Raw genomic sequence first — 22584 nt, forward strand, 5'->3', positions numbered from 1 at the left:
TTGTACTTCCATGTACTTTTACCATGTCTTTCTAAATAAAGTATTCAATCAATCAATCAATCCATCAATCAATCAATCAATCAATCAATCAATCAATCAATCAATCAATCTCTCTCTCTCTGTGTGTGTGTGTGTGTGTTTGTGTGTGTGTGTGTGTGTGTGTGTGTGTGTGTGTGTGTGTGTGTGTGTGTGTGTGTGTGTGTGTGTGTGTGTGTGTGTGTGTAGTTGTATGGCTCTGTATCATCCTTCTCCCCCACAGTGATCTCTCAGTTGGGTGAACTAGCTGTCCAGCTGTCAATAGAAGAATTGGGCACTCTTCGGCTGACTGAGATTAGCAGCATCGCTGCTATGGGTGTGGTCAGCAGCTGGAGTAACAGACAGGTACGATCATCTTTGGTCACAGCCCAATGCCCATATATATGCCAAATGTCTTATTTCCCACCTGGTGATATAGGTTGGTACAAATTAAAATGGTCGCCAGAGAGAGGTTATTTGTGTTCGTACGGGTGCTCGACAAAGCCGGACGGTGGATTTGAACCCACAACCTCGGTGGTTGTGAGAGGCACTTTACCACTGCACCACCCGATCGCCCATACACATAGTTTGACACGTTTTCCATAGGCATATATAGTACTACTCAGCAATGACATATTTCAGAACATAGAATTCAAAAGTATTGAAGAAACTTCCTGTTTTCTATTTGTATATGTAAACCTCACAGTGCTGTACCCAATAAAATGTCTCTTTTTCTTTCTGTCATGCCAGCTGAGTGTACTGTTCTCCGCCTTGATAAACTCAACCAAGCTGACGCCCAGCAGGCTTGTTTCAAGCACACTGGTGGCAATGGGACACATTGTCTGTGGTGCTAAACCCACAGATATGCGCCTTTTCAATGCTGTGGAGTTCAGGTGAGCAAATTAACATCACTCTGAATAGACCAATTATTTGTTTACTAACATTGAGACTGGACGCACAGGTGATTGTTTCACGCAATCAATTCCCAACCTGTTGTTTTGGGGTGCGCTGGTTTCAGCACACCCCAACCCCCTCTTGTGTGTTGGCTAGTGAGGCGCGTCCTAGCGAGACCTGACAGAATGGTTTTCATTGCGCGCATGCTGGTTGCACGCATACTGGTTCTTATCAGTGTGACGTCGTCTGTTAAGGGGTCTATTGGGTTTAGAGAGAAGACATCCCCCCCAACTAACTTATGTGGCTTTACTGTGTCTCCCCCTGGTGGTTATAGCAAGGCAGTGTTATGGCTGGGAAAGCTGAAGATGCCCTGTTCAGAGGAACAGCTAAAGGTCCTGGTTGGGCTTCTGACCCACAGTCTTGCGTTTGGACACCCAAGTTCATGGGGAACGGATGTATTCATTGAGATTGGATCACTAGCAGGTATGATATTCACTTTTACTCTCTCTCTCTCTCTCTCTCTCTCTCTCTCTCTCTCTCTCTCTCTCTCTCTCTCTCTCTCTCTCTCTCTCTCTCTCTCTCTCTATTTCTCTATGCTGTGCGTGCGTGCGTGCATGCGTGCGTGTGTGATACATACATACATACATACATCATACATACATACATACATACATACATACATACATACATACATACATACATACATACATACATACATACATACATACATACATACATACATACATACATACATACATACATACATACATACATACATACATACATGTACATACTGGGAGTGATATTATAACCTTCAGTAGAACTTTGCCATGATGTCAGTGTTGGGACCAGTTCTGAAACATTTCTATTCTGTGTAGCTGGTCTTCCAGATATGTCCATGTCTGCTTTGGTGAAGGATCAGATTGAAGGCATCACGCCTCTGGCTATCTCAATGATACCTCCCGAAAAGTTTACTGTAAGTCTTGGGTCATTAATATTCATGAATACTCAAGTGAGTCCCGCAAAGTGTGTGTGTGTGTGTGTGTGTGTGTGTGTGTGTGTGTGTGTGTGTGTGTGTGTGTGTGTGTGTGTGTGTGTGTGAGAGAGAGAGAAAGAGAGAGCGAGAGTAACAATGTTTAACTAGAAAGTACTGTTCCTGAAGAAACAGTGTGGGATCGCTAAGGATGAATGTTGATAGTATCACACTAGAAAGTACTGTTCCTGATGAATTCTGTCTTACCTATTTATATTACATATTGTGATGTCACGTGAAGCTTGACCAATCCAAAAACGAGCGGAATAATAATAATAACTAATGAATATAACATTAGTGTGATCGCTGAAGCGATCCCACAAATATGTTAGGGTAACATTACCACTGAATTTTAGACAGGGTTATCCAATGCAAAAGGGACACATTTCTTTCATGAACCGAACTCTCTCTCGCTGAGAGATAGAAGTGCATACAAAGCTGTCTTTCACACTCACGACGCAAACCAAAATATTTATGCTGCTCAGCGTGGGCTTTCTCATTAGCTCCTTGAGATGATTATTGTCGCCGTTTCTTGAGCTGGTGCCGGCGTTTCCGGCGTTTAACTCCTTTTGATGTGTGATGAGGTGAAGTACACGGTGCATGGCGTCCAAATGAGGGCCTCTTGGGACCTTATAAAATATAGGAGCCATTCTTTACCCGATAGCTAGGACAATGCTCCTCACATTTTGCAGTAGCTTAACAACTCTTTGTTGACAGAGGACAGCTGTGACATTTTACTGTGTCACTCAGGCGTGGTCCCCACCGCCCAATCGTATGGGGATTACGTCACCATGCAGCAGCCAATAGGAGGTGAGCAGGGTGCGGTGTCCCTGGCTTGAACACTAGCCCGGCTCATTCAGAAAGAGACAGCGGAGGAGCAGGTTGTGCGTATCGACCGGTGTGCATTGGCCAGGTGAAGGAACCGAGAAACGGGAGAGCGCATACTGCCAGCCACAGAGAGAGAGAGAGAGAGAGACAGCGAGCGGTGGTGGACGGCTCCATGCGGACCGACAGTGTGCAGAGGGGAAGGAGAGGACGAGACAGCCAAACCATCACCATATAAGGAGCAAAGCGGGGCCATGGAGTGAGCCGACGATGGAGAGGTGGCGATAGTGCAACGCGCAACCAGCCATATTCTGTGAGAGAAACAAGCAACCAGGTCTAGGAAAACCAGCCCAAAAGAAGCGACTATGGGCCACATGAGCACTTTAACATATACATCAGCTATTTGAAAATAGCAGATCTACAAGCTCACAACGCGTCGCGATGCGACGCGTTGTGAGCTTGTAGATCGGCTATTTTCAAATAAAGTCTTGCGGGGAAATTATAATAAGCAGATCTGGCAACCCTGCGCGCAACTCCGACAATAGGCAGGGTCAAACCTGCCTTCGGAGTACGCTTTGGCTCATGCAACGCTAGCTGTGATACCAACCGCATCTAGACAGACTCGCGGTATATTATCTGGGAACAGATGAACTGGCCCATGCTTCTGTCATTTCAGACGGCGATACGAAGTAGACAAACAGTGGAGATTCCTGGCTTGGCTTCCTTCTACCTTTATCCCCCAGTATTTGCACTTGAACTGGTCTAACTCGATATGTCAGGACAAAATCTGTAGGAGTGATACAAAAGAAAAAGTTCTGTAAAGATCGACCTCCTGGTGGCGCTATAACAGGCTGATCTGAAGAAATAAATAAAAGTGGTGTCCGGGTCCTTGAGGGGGTTCCAGGGGGTCCTCAGCAAATATAGGCATAATATCATGTAACTTTGCTTCCTGTGTTTACATAACAAAACAATTGTGTTGAATATAAAATATAATTTTCTAAGGTCAACTGTTAAAGCAGTAGCCTACTATGTAACGCACCATAAAAGGAGATATGCACGCTCCATATAAGGCCCGATGACGTCAGGAGTATATGACACGACAGTGACGCGCCCCTTCTGCGCGATATTTAAAAGCAACGCGAAGAGTTCAGAGTTCTTGTGAGCGAGAAGACAGGACAGCGATCTTTACCAAAGATTATAGCGGAGACAGAATATTGAACTCTCAGACGCAAGAACACAATATCCAGCAGCATATCACCTGGCGACACAGGACAGGGCAGGACAAGCGGCAGACCAGACGGACCGAGGCCTAATGTTCCACATTATGTGGAAGAGTACAGGTTGGAGGGTCAAACTAACAATTGTACTGCTAGTGCTAGGGTTTTCGTTGCTGTTGGTGACGTTGCAGGCCACGCCCCCTGCATCACCAGACACGCCCCCTGAACCACCTCCATGTCCTGAGAATTCTCCGTTCTTGACTGGGCCCATGAATGTGGACTTCAGCACCAAGCCAAGTCTTGAGCAAACTCTGACAGACAATCCCAACGTTGAGGCCGGCGGTCGGTTTCGACCACAAGACTGTGTGTCCTCCCAGAAGGTAGCCGTGATCATTCCCTTCAGACACAGAGAAGAACACCTTGCATTTTGGCTCCACTACCTCCACCCCGTTCTGCAAAGACAGCAGCTGGACTATACAGTTTACGTCATCCAACAGCATGGCGAGGAAACCTTCAATAAAGGTATGCTGATGGGCGCTGGTTTCGCCGAGGCCCTGATCGATCGTCACGACTACGATTGCTTTGTGTTCAGCGACGTGGACCATATTCCTATGGACGACCGGAACAAATATGGCTGTTTCAGCCAGCCCAGACATCTGGCTGCCGCCGTTGATAGGTGGAACTTCCAGTTACATTGTCCCACTTTCTTTGGAGGAGTAACATCGTTTAGTAAAGAGCAGTTTTTGAGAATCAATGGTTTCCCAAACAATTACTGGGGATGGGGGGGTGAGGATGACGACATTTACAACAGGCTTACGCTTTTGGGTATGTCCGTGTCACGTCCCAATGGAGAGGTGGGGAAAATGAAGACCATCCCTCATGCGAGAGATGCAGGAAACCCAGTCAATCCAAAGAGATGGGACCAAATCGCTTTCACCAATCAGACCATGGCAACAGACGGGATCAGCTCTCTGTCCTACAAGGTGGTGAGGACAACGAGAGGACCGTTGTACACCAACGTCACCGTGGACATCGGCAAGCCGCCGGTCATAGAATGGCGGCTTGCCGAAATGGAACAAAATAAAACGAATGAGTGCAATCAGAATCAGAATCAGAATCAGAATCAGAATCAGTTTTATTGTCACATCACAGGTTTACAAGGTAAAGAAGTGGGTGAAATTCGTTTTTGTACATCGTTCCCATCGCAACGTTAATTTCCATAGAAAGAAGAGGGGGGGGGGGCAAGTGGGAAGGAGATCAAAACAAGAGAGCAACAGAAGGCCAGACAAGTTATCCCTTGTCTGAAGCAGTTGATGTGAGTGTGGATATTTCAAAAAAACGTTGGGTCATTTTATCGTCTACTCAGGCTTTTGTGAGCCCCCCCAGACCGTTTTTAAGTTGCTTGATTCAGTATTTAGATATTTGATATTCATTTTATCAGACACGCCCCCTTCCTATACAAACCCATTATAACTTCAAACACCATTTCTAACATATTGAATTCATCAAAAACACCCGTCCTTGGTTCTGGTTACTCACCCTGCCCTCCTAATACGCGAGGGGGCCGTGTAATATTTTTTTTGGAGAATGAAAAAAACTAGAAAAAGTGCTCCTCGGAGCACTGCCAGAGCAGACCCCTAGTGGTTGAAGAGCAGCGTCACGCGAAGCTTGGCTAATCAAAAAGGGGGACAGGGAGGAAAAATTAGGGACAGGGAGGAAAAACAAGACCAGGAGACCTGGTCCTGCCAGACCCAGAATAAATTCCTAGTACTTCGCATGACGTGTCAGCCTGTGTCCCTTTTATGCCCATGTATGGAGAAGAAAGGGACAGACCGAGGTCCCTTTTATGCCCATGTATGGACGAAAGGGGGACAGACAAAGCCTCATGTAGGCTGTCTGTCCCTTTTATGCCCATGTATGGACGAAAGGGGGACAGACAAAGCCTCATGTAGGCTGTCTGTCCCTTTTATGCCCATGTATGGACGAAAGGGGGACAGACGAGGTCTTTTTAATAATTTTTATCCCTCAATTTTGTAACCCTTTTTTTCACCCGGTGCCAATTTGCTAAGTGATCCTGGGCACTACACTCCCCCCACCAGCCTAGGGAGATCAGGGCCGAGCTCATGCCTCCTTCAATGCATGAGAGCCAACTGACCTTCTTGTCACCTGACAGGGGGGAGTTTCCCTGGTAGGACGTAGCGCGTGGAAGGAACACGTTATTCCAACCAGTTCCCTTCCCCTCCAACAGGCGCCCCGGCTGACCAGGGGGAGGCAGTATAGTGACCAGGATTACTACATGTTTTTGTGAGGGTATTAACTACCCTAGGAGACACGGGGAGAACATGCAAACTCCACACAGAGTAGGCCCTTTCGCCAACCCCACCTAGGGTATGGGCGCTGGTGACGCGGAGGAGAAGACACACCCCCAGTGCCCGACAGACGAGGTCTTTTTTGCCCATGTATGGACGAAATGGACGAAAAATGGACAGACAAAGCCTCATGTAGGCCGACCCCTTGGGTCTGGCAATGAGGGAACCAGGGTACCTGGTACTGCCAGACCCCTAATGGCCGACAGAGCACTAGGTCACGCTAAGCTTGGCCAATCAAAAAGAGGGACATGTAAGCACCATATATGCACCATATATGGACGAAAACGTTGAACCGTTTTCGTCCATATATGGACGAAAGAGGGACAGACAAAGCTTCATGTAGGCCTGACCCCCTGGGTAGATCGTTTTTTCTTATAGCTGAAAATATTGTTTAACAAACAGGTCTACATCACAATATAGGGCCCAGAATATTTGTTTTCAATGTTGACACCATCACATGACAAAGTAACATACCAGTTCAGTTCAGTTCAGTTCATTTTTTTTTTTTTTTTTTTTTTGATAATTAAAGTTCCCATTTGATAAGTACATTTCCCAAATTGCCACTATTTTTCCAGCAGTGTCCAAGAGTCCGAAAAAGAGCTAGGGAGAAGCACTAGGCTTGTCGGGCCCTATACCCTGGAGTCTTATATCTCTCTTTTCTTCCTTTATTTTTTATTTTTTTTTACCCATGAGTCTCTGCTGACGTCTGCCAGTGAAGAGCAGAAAGGTAGTTCTCACTCATCGTCATTTCTGAATCAATCTGAGATGGCCATCACCGAGGCCTGATTCATACTTAGCTGCACGCCGGTGCCGCTCATCCAAAAAATAGACGATCTACAAGCTCACAAAGCTTTGCGGTGCAGCGCGAGGCGCGCGTGTAGATCACCATATTCTCGGCGCACGACACTAGCATAAATCAGGCACGAGCAGCCCGTTGTGGTTTCATAACAGGCTCATCTTGCTTAGTCAGGCTCTGCCTGCCTCTTTGATGTTTTAACCCATTAAGACCTGAGGCCATTCTTAAAAATGTTTTCTAAATTCTAAAAGAATAATGAAAAAAATCTAAAACGTTTTAGAAAAGATTTTTCAAAAATAGCAGATCTACAAGTTCATAGCGCGGCACTCGGTGCCGCGCTATGAGCTTGTATATCTGCTATTTTTTAATAGCCAAAGAAATCTAAAGTGACATAGATGCGTTCCAGGTCTTAATATATCTCAACCCTTTTTTTAACGTGCTGCACAGTAGTTAGCATTATAATGTCCTGTAATTTGAGTCATGTGACTTAAACACATATAGTCACATGACCTTTCCCATGATATTCTCCTGTCTCTGTTGACTTCGTCACAATGTACTCTCTACTTCCAAAGGTGGTGTTTGACCAGAGCCAGATTCGGATGTTCTCCTATGAACAGGCTGCCGCAGTGACAATTGAGCAACAAGCTGCTCTGTCAAACGTTCAGCGAACAGCTCTCGCTATGGTTCTGACACCATGGGAAGACAAGCCAGTGGACTTCAGAGGTAAATCTTTGCAGGATCTTAATAAACTGTAAATCGTCAATTTCTTCTCTCTATTCTCCTTCAGCTATACGCAGTAAAGCACTCAGTGGTAATTTAAAATGATCAATTAAGATAAACATTGCTTCATGTATAACTTTTCTGTATGTGTATTAGTATTGGTTTCAGTATAGTACAGATGTGTGTCTGTGTGTCCACAGGGAGGTCATCGGGGCTGGCACTGAGCCCCAGTCCTCTGTGTCACCTACTGGGACTGCTGATGCTGCTGATCGTACTGCCATGCCCTGTCATGCCCTAATCTGCCCCGATGAATGACCTCGCTCACCCCTGCTGGACCAGGAGCAACCACTTCCACTGCGAAACTGACATGAATCTAACCTATCTGTGCAATACTGTTATGCTTTTGAACGAGCCGCACTTTCATTTGTTTATTATGAGTTTGTAATTTATTTTGTGTATCAGCACTCATCACTTGTGCGCAGTTATCTGTTAAGCATATGAGCATTCAACACCTAAAAAGAGATATTATGCGCAGTATCCAACAGCACATAATTTTATAATTAATCATAGGGCTACATAATGCATAATAATACATACATAATTAATCTACAAGGGCAGAATAACTTATCACACCCAACCTCACATTTGTTATGTTTTTAAACCTGAACAAACCGACCATATCATCAATGTAGCCTACTCAGGGAAAGCAAAATACATGAACAATTAACAAACTTTATTCCTCATACAATGGTGTTGTGCATCTATTTTTATAGTGATTATAAACTGTATTTTTGTCTATGTGTGTCATGTTTGTTACATTTCTACAGCTCGTCATATCTTGTTTATGTACCATACACTGTTCTATAGAAATTACTTCAGTCTGTTGCTGATGTGAATTTTGTATTGTGATATATTGATAAACACTGAACTACATTAATAAAATAAACCTCTCTACAAAAGTCTGAAACTTACTTGCCATCCTTACGAACACTCAATCAAAATCCATCCTTCTCATAAATGCTATGCAAATAGTGACATTCATAAACGATCTGAAGTGCAGAGGCACTTATGTCATAATGTCAGCGGTTTTCAAATGTATTGGCCCAAACTGAGTTTTATTAGGCTACTGTATGTATGGACATCTATTTCAGATTATTCTCTCTTGATTTTAAATAGATTGACTTGTTGTCTCCGCCGTAGGTGGAGAATATGTTTTCGCTTCGTCCCGCCGTGTGTGAGCAAACATTGTTAGCCAAGCTAACATTGGTCAAGCTCCACGTGACACGTGTCAATATGTTGACACCAATGCCTTTGATTGGCTAGAGGGACGCATGACGAAATAAAATTCTATAAATAGGTGTGTCACTTCAAAAAGCTTTTACTTTTTGAAGTGAGGTAAGACAGGATCAATCAGTCTTGATTGGAACAGTACCTTCCAGTCCAAATCACCCGTCCGTGCGTGTGTGTGTCCCTCTGAGAACACCTAACATTGGTCAAGCAAAGGCGCAGAAGGCCAAAGCTAAGAAAGCATACTCATCTACAACAGGGACATCAGGCAGTCTCCTCCACAGTTGCCCCTGTCAGCCTCACAGCTGAAGAGCTGGAGGAGGAACAGCAGAAGGTTCAAGAAGAAGAAGAATCGTATCCAGAAGGCTTTCCGTCGTACGTCGCTCGTTCCTCTGGGCAGAGACAGAATCTACAAACAATACTGTTTTTTCCCTTCCACCTGTGCTCTGTCCACCGTGCGTGTGTGTGTCCCTCTGAGAACACCTAACATTGGTCAAGCAAAGGCGCAGAAGGCCAAAGCTAAGAAAGCATACTCATCTACAACAGGGACATCAGGCAGTCTCCTCCACAGTTGCCCCTGTCAGCCTCACAGCTGAAGAGCTGGAGGAGGAACAGCAGAAGGTTCAAGAGCTGCAGAATCGTATCCAGAAGGCTTCCCGTCGTACGTCGCTCGTTCCTCTGGGCAGAGACAGAATCTACAAACAATACTGGCTTTTCCCTTCCACCTGTACTCTGTTTGTGGAGGATGATTACTTTGGGCTGACGGAGGACATGCTGGAACCCCACCCTGCATCTCTACAGGATGAACAGATGGAGGATGAAGGACAGCAGGACACACAGATGGACACCATACATAGCCCCACCTGTATCCCTGCCAGTTGCCTGCCAGTCATACGCCCCAACCAATGGGCCTTCTACAGCTCGGTGGAGGAGGTGGAGCAGCTGATGGAGGCATTGAACCCGCGAGGCTAACATTGGTCAAGCTCCACGTGACACGTGTCAATATGTTGACACCAATGCCTTTGATTGGCTAGAGGGACGCATGACGAAATAAAATTCTATAAATAAGTGTGTCACTTCAAAAAGCTTTTAATTTTTGAAGTGAGGTAAGACAGGATCAATCAGTCTTGATTGGAACAGTACCTTCCAGTCCAAATCACCCGTCCGTGCGTGTGTGTGTCCCTCTGAGAACACCTAACATTGGTCAAGCAAAGGCGCAGAAGGCCAAAGCTAAGAAAGCATACTCATCTACAACAGGGACATCAGGCAGTCTCCTCCACAGTTGCCCCTGTCAGCCTCACAGCTGAAGAGCTGGAGGAGGAACAGCAGAAGGTTCAAGAAGAAGAAGAATCGTATCCAGAAGGCTTTCCGTCGTACGTCGCTCGTTCCTCTGGGCAGAGACAGAATCTACAAACAATACTGGTTTTTCCCTTCCACCTGTGCTCTGTTTGTGGAGGATGATTACTTTGGGCTGACGGAGGACATGCTGGAACCCCACCCTGCATCTCTACAGGATGAACAGATGGAGGATGAAGGACAGCAGGACACACAGATGGACACCATACATAGCCCCACCTGTATCCCTGCCAGTTGCCTGCCAGTCATACGCCCCAACCAATGGGCCTTCTACAGCTCGGTGGAGGAGGTGGAGCAGCTGATGGAGGCATTGAACCCGCGAGGTCACAGAGAGAGCAGCCTCAAGGAGACGCTACACCAGGAGAAAGACAGAATCACACAGATACTGAACAACACTGCTGCTGTCAAATATAATTATAAAACCAAGGCCCCAGAATCCCTTGCTACAGCTGAGAGTTTCGTGGAGAGCCGACTCAGAGATATGCTGTTGGACATTGAGGAAAGAATCTACGAAGGAAATCTGGAAACGCTGAAGATAACGGAGAGAGAGACATGGAGATCAGCATTGGAGAGAGGACAATATGAACTGCTGGCTGCTGATGGCAGAAAGAACGGAGAGATGAATGGTGGAGAGGAGATGGAGGTGGATGACTCTCAGCCAGTGAACAGTACCGTCCACTGCCTTGCTCATGCCCTGTTTCAGATAGAACAGGAAATCGAACGCAGGTTCCTCCAAGTTCCTCTGGGCGGCGAGGAGTCCAAGAAAGACAAGAAGAACGGTAAAAACAGGAAGAAAAAATGACGACCCGTCCAGTGACAGTGACAATGGCAGTGCCAGTGGTAAGATGGTTTTGGAACGTTGGAGAGAATCTCTGCAGTCCTGCTCCAGTCTTTCCCAAGTGTTTGTCTATCTGTCCACTTTGGAAAAGAGCATCATTTGGGCAAAGTCTCTCCTCAACGCTCGCTGTAAACTGTGCAGACGGAAAGGAGACGCAGAGACTATGTTACTGTGTGACGGATGTGACCGAGGACATCATTTTCAGTGTTTGAGACCCAGACTGAAGTCTGTCCCGGAAGGAGACTGGTTCTGTCCAAGCTGTCGTCCCAAGCAGCGCTCTGTCCGTCCCGTGTCTGTTTTCGCTTCGTCCCGCCGTGTGTGAGCATGGCCCCTAGCCAAGCTAGGGGCCATGTGTCAAGCTCCACGTGACACGTGTCAATATGTTGACACCAATGCCTTTGATTGGCTAGAGGGACGCATGACGAAATACAATTCTATAAATGTTCTATAGGTGTGTCACTTCAAAAAGCCGTTTACGTTTCTTGAAGTGAGGTAAGACAGGATCAATCAGTCTTGATTGGAACGGTACCTTCCAGTCCAAATCACCCGTCCGTGCGTGTGTGTGTCCCTCTGAGAACACCTAACATTGGTCAAGCAAAGGCGCAGAAGGCCAAAGCTAAGAAAGCATACTCATCTACAACAGGGACATCAGGCAGTCTCCTCCACAGTTTCCCCTGTCAGCCTCACAGCTGAAGAGCTGGAGGAGGAACAGCAGAAGGTTCAAGAGCTGCAGAATCGTATCCAGAAGGCTTCCCGTCGTACGTCGCTCGTTCCTCTGGGCAGAGACAGAATCTACAAACAATACTGGCTTTTCCCTTCTACCTGTGCTCTGTTTGTGGAGGATGATTACTTTGGGCTGACGGAGGACATGCTGGAACCCCACCCTGCATCTCTACAGGATGAACAGATGGACCTAACATTACAATAAATATGAAAATTAGTATTATTGTCTGTTCACCTGCCGGAGGTTGTATCTCATTACTTATTGTATCTCATTACTTATTGTTATGATAATATAATTGCTATAATATAGTAACATGTTCTATTTTACGTAAATTAGAACATTCCTAGACAACTATGGTTAGAGATAAGGTAGGTGATTTCATTTGATTAAAATAGCACGGGTCCGCTGGCGGAGACTTGTGCTCCGAGGAGCACATTTTCTAGTTTGACATGTTTTTGGTTAACCCATTGAGACGATTCTACATGTCTCCTAAATCTCAACAGTTTTCTGAATATATCAGTGGTGCTCAATCTTTTTCATGTCAAGGACCCCCAAAATGATATGTATTTGGCCGTGGACCCCCATCAAAATATATTGTTCCAGGGACCCCCCCAGAAGCAAAGATTTGAGTTAAAAATGTTCGCTTTAAAAATATATATATTCAAAGATTTGCACACATTTTCACAATTTTTCAAAAATAGCAGATCTACAAGCTCGTAGCGTGGCACTCGGTGCCGCGCTATGAGCTTGTATATCTGCTATTTTTGAATAGCCCAAAGTGTAAAATAATGCTTTTTAGCTCAAATCTAAAAATGAGACAGTTCCAGGTCTCAATGTAAATGAATGAATCTAAATGCCATTATGAGAAATAGTGGTAATATGTGTATTGAATTATAGTTACATTATACACAGGTACTGGCTGGGGACCCCCTGGAACCCCCTCAATGATCCCTAGACGTCCTGGCCCAGACCCACTTTGAAAACTACTGACTTTATAAGAAATTTGAATGTGCGTTCCTTTCCTCTATTAGTTATTAGAGGATCACAATGTAAATAAGCCTTTTAATAGGGCTTTGTTGTATTTTTATCCTCTGTGATATTGTGTCTGCTGTATGTGTGGAAGTGCTGATGTGCTCTTTCCTTTTATCATCAAATCAAATAAATTCATTAATTTATCCATTCATTCATTACTGCATTTTTGTGGGGGTTCATTGCTGTATGTTTGGGGGACCTCATTAAAGAGCATCCAACAGGCACAGCACATAAGTATTTCCAGTTTTCAGTACTTTTACCCTTCTACTCCACTACATCTCAGATCCAAATATTGTACTTTAACTCCACTACAATTATTTGAAAACTTTATTTACTAGTTACTTCGCAGATTTTGATTATTATTACAAAACATACATTAACCACTTCAACCCTACTTCAACCGCTTGTATATCTGCTATTTAAACAATATTTGTATACATTTTACACATTTGAAAACATTGTGAAATGGGATATGGGACATTCTGCGTAATGAGTATTATTATTATATTGATACTTTTACTTAAGTAAAGAAATGTAGTACTTTTCCACCACTGCGACCAAGCTCACTTTCCCTTTGTTTTAAAACCTGTAACCAGTACCAGAAGGTACTGTAGGTAAGAGTGTGTGTTTGAACTGAGCCTACGTGCTCGTGCAGTCCAGAAGCAGTGTTGCCATGTCTGCTTATTATAAGCGACTTTGGGCTTGTTTCCAAACATTATTCCAAATATTTCACTTTTTCTTTTCAAGATCTTTTTGAAAATAGCCGATCTACAAGCTATTTTCAAATAGCTAATAAAGTGCTCATGATGTGGCTTCGTTTGGACTTGTTTTCATAGACCTGGCTGCTTATTTCTCTCACAAAAACCTGGCAACACAGTCCAGAAGGTAGGAGCTAAAACATATGCTGAAAACTGATGCCTGATTATACTTGGCTGTGCGCCGCCCAGTGTCGCGCGCCAAAAATAGCCCCAATCTACAAGCTCACAAGGCGTAGCGCTGCGACCCGTTGTGAGCTTGTAGATTGGGGCTATTTTCCGCGCTCGTGCTCGTGGAGCGAAATCCTCCCCGCGCTGACTCAAGCCGTGTGCAGTGTTGCCATATCCGCTTGTTATAAGCGACGTTTTTCTGTAAAGTTGCTTGTAAATATTGGTAGTTTGCAGGTTGTGTTTTTTTGGGCTTGTTTCTAAAGTGTAGTTTGCTTTAGGCTTGCTTCCGAAAAACAAAACAAAAATAAACAGTGGTTCTCAAATATTTTCATTAACATGTTTTGTGCCAGGGAGCATTTGTGTTGTTAAAGAATGTTTCAAAAACATTTCAAATATTCATCCTCATTTGTATTATGCGTTGTGAGCTTGTAGATAGGCTATTTTGAAATAGCCAAAGTATATATACGGTATAGGGCTGAAGTGGTCAATGTATGTTTTATATTAACAATCGAAATCTGCAAAGTAACTAGTAACTCAAGTTTTCAAATAAATCTAGTAGGTTTAAAAGTGCTCATGTGACCTAAAGTTGCTTCTTTTTGGGCTTGTTTTCCTAAACCTGGTTGCTTATTTCTCTCGCAAAATCTGGCAACACTGCTCAAGCTGTGTGGCTGAACTGCTGAGTGTCTGTCAAACACAACCAACACACACACAGCCAACATGGCGGACTGGGGTAAGAAAAACTAAAGTTAAACAAGACAGTCGACGGTTTTATTTCAAGACCTAGAACATGATTAAATACGTCCCGTAAACATTACGGGATAAAAAAAAAAATTAATTGTCCCCCAATTCTTATGCTTTTTGTTTGTGGTTGTTTTAGACGCTGACGAGAGCTTCGAGGAGCCAGACCTGCCGATACCGTCGATCAAAAAGGCGGTAGTGGCGGATAAATGGGAAGGAGAGGACGAGGAGGAAGATGTCAAGGTAATAATAAAAGTTGGCCGGTTTCGGCAGCGGCTCGACTGTCACCGACGTGTCCCGGTTGTGAGACCGCGAGGGGGGGAAGGGGAGACTGTTCATGTCGGTCACGATTAATTTAGCTATATTGGGGCTGTTTCAGCTAGCTTCATGCTAGGCTAGCTCCCGGTGGGTCGGTGTCCATGTCCACCATGCCTGACAGCTCGTGCTAGCGTCGAGGCTACATTTAGTTATCTTAAATTATTGTTTTTTTTTTACCTCGCCGCGCGACTCTTTTGCTCGACGGAAATTAGGTGTTTTCAAAAAGACGTGTTTTTGTTGAGTGAAACGGGTCGCGACCAAGTATAAAACAATAATAAAGCAGTACTATGAAGCTAAATCAACGTGCTTGCTATCATATCGTCACGTCAACTCATGTGCCGGTAACTGGAAGTCTCGTCCCAAAACACAGTCGCTACCCGTCCCATTTTATTTCTCGTGGACCGCTCGCCCCCAGCGTTTCCTGTGTACATATGTTTTACTGAGGTTAAGCAGTGGTGGAAAAAGTACTCACATTTTCTACTTAAGTAAAAGTATCAATACTGCAATATAGAAGTACTCTGTTACAAGTAAAAGTCCAGAATTAAAAAATTACTTGAGTAAAAGTACAAAAGTATTGGCATCAAAATGTACTTAAAGTACCAAAAGTAAAAGTACTAAATATTTGCCGATCTACAAGCTCACAACGCGTCGCATTGCGACGCGTTGTGAGCTTGTAGATCGGCTATTTTCAAATAGCCTAGGTATAAAATAGGGTTAAAGTGGTTAATGTGTGTTTCATTATATCATAATTTATATCTGAAAAGTAACTAGTAACTAAAGTGTTCAAATAATTGTAGTGGAGTAAAAGTACAATATTTGCCTCTGAGATGTAGTGGAGTAGAAGTAAAAGTATTGGAAATACTCAAGTAAAGTACAAATACCTCAAAATTGTACTTAAGTAAATGTACTTAGTTACTTTCCACCACTGCGTTTTACTGAGGTTAAGTTAAGGAATAAGTTAAGGGTTAGGCATAGTTTCACTGAGGTTACGTTTAGGAATAATGCCATGTAATTAGGCATAGTTTACTGAGGTTATGTTTGGGAAATAATGAGGCTATATGTTCAGGCATGGTTTCACTGAGGTTTACGTCAAAGGAATAACTGGTAGCGACCGTGTTTTGGGGCGAGCGTTCTTTGTATTCCATGTGCCTCGTCCATGAAGCGGACAGCTGCTACGATACGATAGCCATGCTAACATGATGCTAACTAGCGTAGCAGCTGTCTTGTCTCATGGCCGCTGTATAAGACATTTAATCCATGTTTGTGTCACTTGACGAAAGTGGGCTAAACCTTGACTCCCATTTGCTCCGCTTCTTTACTATTTATTTGTAAGCGGCAATCCAATGACACTGGCTGTTGACTTACTGGTTACTTACCGGGCCACTAAGTAGCCAGTTAGCCAACAGCTATAACTGTTCAGTTAACTTGAACGATAGCGTTTGCCGTTAGCTGGCGTTATGTAAAGTTGTCAGTAACAGCCTAACCCAACATCACGCCAATACAACAACAATGTCTACATGAACTCTCTGAACTAGCTTGACAGGCGTTGGCTTGCTAACAGGCATTAGCCACATTAAGATGAAATCATGATCTGGCGATGACTCAACTCAGCTGGGTCTCTCGAGCACTCTGCTCGCCCTGTATGACGAAATTATTTTTGTTATTACTTGATTATTCTCCCAGCTACTGACTGTCTAGAATCTTCAGGTAATTCTACTGTGGAAACGACTGGCCAGACCACTTCAATTGTCCACAGTGTCTGTTCGTTGAATAAGGTGTACACAAAACGGTTGTGGACAATAAATGTCACCAGTGCGAAACAGTGGTTGTTGACCCATGTTTTTTATTGAAAATATTCCACCCTAGATTGTGAGTTTTTTTTCTTGTCTATTATTTTTATTCCATATTTATTGTTATAGATGGACATTATTGGTTGTGTTAAATTGTGATTTGTATAGTTAATAAATAGCTGATAATACTGTTACCAATTGCCTCCCTCCCTATAGGATAACTGGGATGATGAGGAAGAGGAGGCGAAAAAAGTGGAGGCGAAAAAAGCAGGTGTGTAGGTTTTTGTATTTCTTTCAAGACATATTTACTGTATAATTACAATTCAAGTTCGCAAGTCAACTCAAAATTCTCATTATTATTGCTTTCAGCGACAAAGGTGTCTGAAAAGAAAAAGCTGATGGAAAAAATTAAAGAGAGAGAAAACAAGTTAAAGAAACAACAAGAAGAAGAGAGGCAGATGAAAGTAAGTGTTTTTCCTGCTCGTCTGTCTGTTTCAGAATTTAAAGATGAGAGCGCAGATTATTAATTAATTTAATATTCTCACTTTGTGAATCTGCTACTAAAGCAGGAAGAGCTTTCGGTTGAAGATCAACTAGCAGAAAAGTTGAGGGTGAAGAAGTTACAGGAGGATGCCGAACTGGAACTAACAAAAGAAGCTTTTGGTAAGATGAATATATTTTTCTAGCATGACTTCACTAGAATACTTTCTGTTATTATAAAGAGTTTGTACAAACTAAATCACTAAAAGTTGTTGGAAATGACTAAAAGCAGTTCCTGCACAGCAAATAGAAAATCCCAAGCACTCAAAGTATCAGGAGGAGGAGGAGTACAAAGCCTTTAATATGACATGACTATACAAAGATTAAAAATGCCAACATGTTTCGGCCTGGCCGGTCTTCTTAATTAGTTCCTGCACACTTTAGAGACAAGCTCCCAAAAACATTAAGTATAGTCAATGATAAACAAGACAGTCTAGTAAGGGTGTGGGCATGTACACAGTATTTTAATTATTGAATGAACAGGTAACTCAAACTCACTATGCACATACAGCTGAAGAGGAGTGTATCAGCTTTCAATCTGTCCCCATAAATCTGCCTCCGGCTTGTGGATATTACGGCTAATGTGTAGGAGTGACTGTACGTCTCATTTGGCCATAATGGACATGGCAAGCTTTATAAGTACCATCTTAAGTGAAAACTGCTTCTCAAACACATTGCCGGTGTAACTAAGAGTTTTATGAATATATTTTCAACGATAGCCTACAGCAAGGGTGCACAACTTGGCGGGCACATGATCACTTGGCTGTTTGCCAAGGCTGGTTTGATCACCCAGTGCCTAGTCTCTAGATCCAGACAACTCAACACAATCTTCGATGGCTACATAGTCTATAACTACTCCCCTGAAAGCAGCGCACAGGAAGCTGTCAACGTTCGTCATTTCCGTTCATAGAATACTTTCAAAATATCTTTCTGAATGATTTAATTTAATCTGAATAATAAAGGTAAGGTACATTCTGGCCATCTGTGGAGAACATTAATATCAAACTAGAATGGTTAAAAAAATCTTTTCACCTGGTAGGCAACTAGGCATGTCGTGTATGCAGTGTTCTCAGTGTTACATGGTGTACGGGTGCACACAGAGTACGTTACTTGCACACCGAAAACACAGTTTTAGCCTATTTTTAATATGCTATGCAATGATATTTTTTTGTGTACCCTATAAAACTAAAGTTCATTTTCATATAAGTCAGATAACAGGTGGTACAATTATTATTATGAAGAGACATGACTGACTGTTGTACCTGAGCTGCTGTGCACAGCGCACACACAGCGGTGTCAGACGTCACTTACAGGAGGGGGTTGAAGCTTCCAAAGTTTAGTTGAAAGCTGCATTGAACTCAGTACGAACTTATACTTCCATGACTATGAGTGCTTTATTTACTTCACAACAACCTGTAGACTATGTGCTCTCAATTCGTCTTAATAATTATTTCCTTTTTGCGTCTTTTAAACTTTTTTACACAATAGGTCTTCAGGGTGTGTCTTCAATAAAAAAAGTTATTGCATCGTGGCTACGAGTTGTGCGACCTCCTCTCTTTTAAACAGTTGTATATCTTACATCGTCAGCACCTCACTACTGGTGTGCGCTTCGTGGTTTGGCTCCTGTTTCTGGGTCATTGCCAGGCATTTCGAGTAGGACACCACCTGGTTGACAATATTAATTAATTAAGGATTCTTGGTATCCTAGTTTCTTTGAGGCACTAAATTGTTTGCTTTGCACTCTACTTATGTGACTATTTAATATTTACATTGTCATTTATTGACTAGGGTTCATGCCATTTACTAATTTCACACTTGTAACTCGCTCTAAGGTTCTGCTAAATGCCTAAATTGACAATTTGCAATCTTTATAAATACAAAACTACTAAACAAGAGCAATATTGGTGTAACAGAGATGCACTGGAGAAAATATTATTTATATGCAAAGATTATAAACTGAAATGCAACTTTTCAGGAGTTCCTGATTTTGTACCAACTTCAGGTGGTACAAAATCACCAACGCCAGGTACGATGCCAGTGCAGCTGCATGTTTGGATGTTGTGATTTGGTCTTGGGATGTGAATCACCGCTTTTACTATAACATGCTGGCTTCTGCTAAAATGGCAATCCTAACCAAAGAGCCTTGATTTGAATTATTGGCTTATGACTTTATAACGAATACTCTAATATTAGTTAGGAATATACAAACTTAAGCTTGAAAAAAGGTATTCGGGGCAGACCTAGAAGCTGCACAAATCACAATGTTCAGTGAAACCGAACTATACAGGAAAAATCCGGATGGCAGCATCCCCGCATTGACTAACTGGCTGCTTGTGGTTATGTCGACTAATGTGGTGATGGTCTACGTCTCCTTTGGGCAAATGGAAATGGCAATTTTCATAAATACTTAACCTATAAGTTCTTAAATCCTTAACGTGAACAATGTTGGTGTAACTAAGAGATTCATTGGACATTTTTTACATGCATAGATTATAATTTTTTTAAGTGCGTAGATTATCAACTATGATTACATTTAAAACTGAAGATACAGTTTCCCTTGAAGCATTACTGGTTGTGCAAACTGTGCATGCTGCAGTCATTTATGACTGGAGGTTATTCCGTTTCATCACATCATGCAAGTAGCAGCGTGAGATATGATTGGTTTACGTTTGTGTGGACTTTGGTACAGACAAATCCTTTAAGGTTTTGGTCCTGGTTGGCTCTCTATATACTCAACATGATGTTTTAGGAGAACAATTGTGAACCAGTTGACATTTTCTGCCTTTCTTACATTTGTGGGCTAAAATTGATTATTTTCTTTTCCTGTTGTCAGGTATCGCCAGCACTACCAACAGTGTCGCTGTCACAGGAATTGATGCCATGTGTCCATCTTCCAAAGATGATTTCACAGAATTTGAAAAAATGCTGAGAGAGAAGATAACCCAATTTGAAAAGTCTGCGCATTATTCAGATTTCTTGGACTCATTGTTTCGGGAGCTCTGTATTTCATGTAAGTTCAACATCCTATGTGATCACTTGATACAAACACAGTGATGTCTATTAAAGGTAGGGTAAGTGATATTTTTTGGTTAAAACAAAAAGTATTTTTTTAAAAGGTTAAAATACTATATTCTGATCGTAATCATTGCTATAGAGTGTTTGTTCAGTAACAGGAGTCTCCCCGTCTCTCCAGCTCTTTAATAAACAGAAAATACATTTTTCGGTAGGTGTCAAAATCTCAGCCAATCAGGAGAAAGTACCCATTTTTAAGCTTAATTTGTATAGTTTTCAGTTCCAATTTTGCATGCTCATTTCTTAGTGTCATCACTTCCAATTTCACTTGTTTAATCTGTATCCTGATTGAGTTCTCTGTCCTGGTTGGATAAAATTGGAAATGAAACTAAAAAAAAACAAAAAAAAACTACAAAATACATTTTCTGTTTTATAAAGAGCTGGAGAGACATGGAGACTCTTTATATGGACAGGACACTCTATAGTAACGAGCACTATCAGAACATAGACCCATTTTGCAATTATTTGAAACTTTGCAAATCACTTACACTACCTTTAATGTTCCGTATATTTATATTATGACCTTCAACTGTGTTCTTGGCAGATTTCATATACGTACAATTGTCTCTTCTTTTTTCTCAGTGGAAATAGAGGATTTGAAGAAAATCAGTAATTCTCTGGCAGCGCTACTTAGTGAAAAACAGAAAATAGATAAAGTAAGTGACTTCCTTTTCCCTAGCCCCTGTAGTTTGTAGGTATATTCAGTAGAGGGTGCTGTCTACCTAGCTCCCTTAGCTGTGCATGTGCCAGAAGCCAACCAGCTTACAACATTTTGGTAATATTGTGAAATGGACTGGTTTAAGTGTTAACGCTATTTATGAAATCATTAATCAAAGATACTGTAACCTATTGTATGTGAGTTTCTCAACATAATATGTTAAGTGACAAGCAGCACATTATAGCTGCAGTTGCTCTATTGATGAATTTCATTATTAACCCCACCCTGTGGCTTCTCTTGTGTGGTTAACCAGATATTGCATCTAAATGATCTTTTCATAGTGACTGGAGCCATATTGATAACATGTATCCAAGCTAGAAGCAGATGATTGTAAAGCATCCCTAAGTGCTTTTTTTACCCCTTTTTTTTCACAGCAAAGCAAAGCAGGAAAAAAGAAAGGAAAGAAAGGAGTCATTGGAGGTGGTGGTCAGAAAGCAAAGATGAGGGATGACCTTGAGTTTGACCTTGGTGGCTATGCTCAAGACTACGAGGACTTCATGTGACATCGGCCCCTTCTCCACTGCCCCTTTCCCCTCCCAATCCTAGAAATGCAGCTGTACCTTCTCATGCTGTCCAGTGCCATCCTGGAAAACCTGAACTATGTGTTGCCCCCTACATTTTGCTTCAATGACCAGAGGAACTATACCAGGGAGCATCCAGTCTCACCAACTCTTTATGTTCATACATATGGAATGGCCTTTTCTCTGTTTTATTCAGCCTCCAACTAACTCTGAAAAGTTAGACGACATTACACTCTCACACCAGTTACTATTTGTTGGGTAATGCAGCTTCAATGAAGAATATGTTTTAACTGCTGTTGTCTGTGTTTTGTAGGGCTCATTTTTGATTAAATGAAATGTTGCTCCTGTCAAAATGACAGACTTAAGTATTGCAGTTACAAGTGTAGTGACATAGAAACAAATGAGGTTCTATGCAAATTTCTTTACCCGGAATGTCTGTAAATATTATAGGTATCTAACTTTACCTGTGGATTCTTACAGGAAAGTATATAGTATCTATAACTATAGTTGCCAAATACAGAAGGTTTTGCATACATATTCCGTTACACTTGGAAGGTTGCATTGTTGAAGCATTAAAAATAAAAGTACATTTTGAGTGGTAGTTTAAATTTGACAGAGCACACACATTCACTGTTAAGATGAAAGGGATAGACATGTAATACATATTTAACTTGTATTATTCACAGCCATTTGTCTGGATACATCTCTGGAATATCCTTGACAATTTGAAGCAAAGAGTGCTTATAGGTATTTTTTGTGCATGAAACATGTAATTTACTAATTTGATTTCTACTAATGCAGACAAAGTATGGATCAGGCAAGTTGGTTAACTTGCTTCAACTGGTCTCCTAATCA

At 42.5% G+C, this 22584-nt stretch overlaps 1 protein-coding gene across 2 annotated transcripts; it reads left to right on the forward strand.

Annotated features, from left to right (window-relative positions):
• Positions 1-14724: 14724 nt before the first annotated feature.
• On the forward strand, positions 14725-21894 carry eif3jb (eukaryotic translation initiation factor 3, subunit Jb). 2 transcript variants are annotated; one of them, XM_080430655.1, is made up of 8 exons: positions 14725-14762; positions 14910-15013; positions 17095-17149; positions 17248-17342; positions 17445-17541; positions 20252-20428; positions 21073-21146; positions 21583-21894. In XM_080430655.1, the coding sequence occupies exons 1-8, from the start codon at positions 14750-14752 to the stop codon at positions 21709-21711; spliced, it is 744 nt and encodes a 247-aa protein (XP_080286781.1). In that variant the 5' UTR covers positions 14725-14749; the 3' UTR covers positions 21712-21894. The 2 variants fall into 2 exon arrangements, with proteins under 2 accessions (XP_080286781.1, XP_080286782.1); XM_080430656.1 differs by having other exon boundaries at positions 17448-17541.
• The last annotated feature ends 690 nt before the right edge of the window (positions 21895-22584 follow it).

The sequence above is a fragment of the Gymnoscopelus braueri genome (genome assembly GCF_963280865.1).
Source record: "Gymnoscopelus braueri genome assembly, chromosome: 1".
Lineage (NCBI taxonomy): Eukaryota > Metazoa > Chordata > Actinopteri > Myctophiformes > Myctophidae > Gymnoscopelus > Gymnoscopelus braueri.

Excerpts from the sequence above, each read along its gene's own strand:
- eif3jb (XM_080430655.1), top strand. Across the intron at positions 17,343-17,444 it reads AAGAAGAGAGGCAGATGAAA|CAGGAAGAGCTTTCGGTTGA; the intron begins GTAAGTGTTTTT and ends CTGCTACTAAAG. Across the intron at positions 17,542-20,251 it reads ACTAACAAAAGAAGCTTTTG|GTATCGCCAGCACTACCAAC; the intron begins GTAAGATGAATA and ends TCCTGTTGTCAG.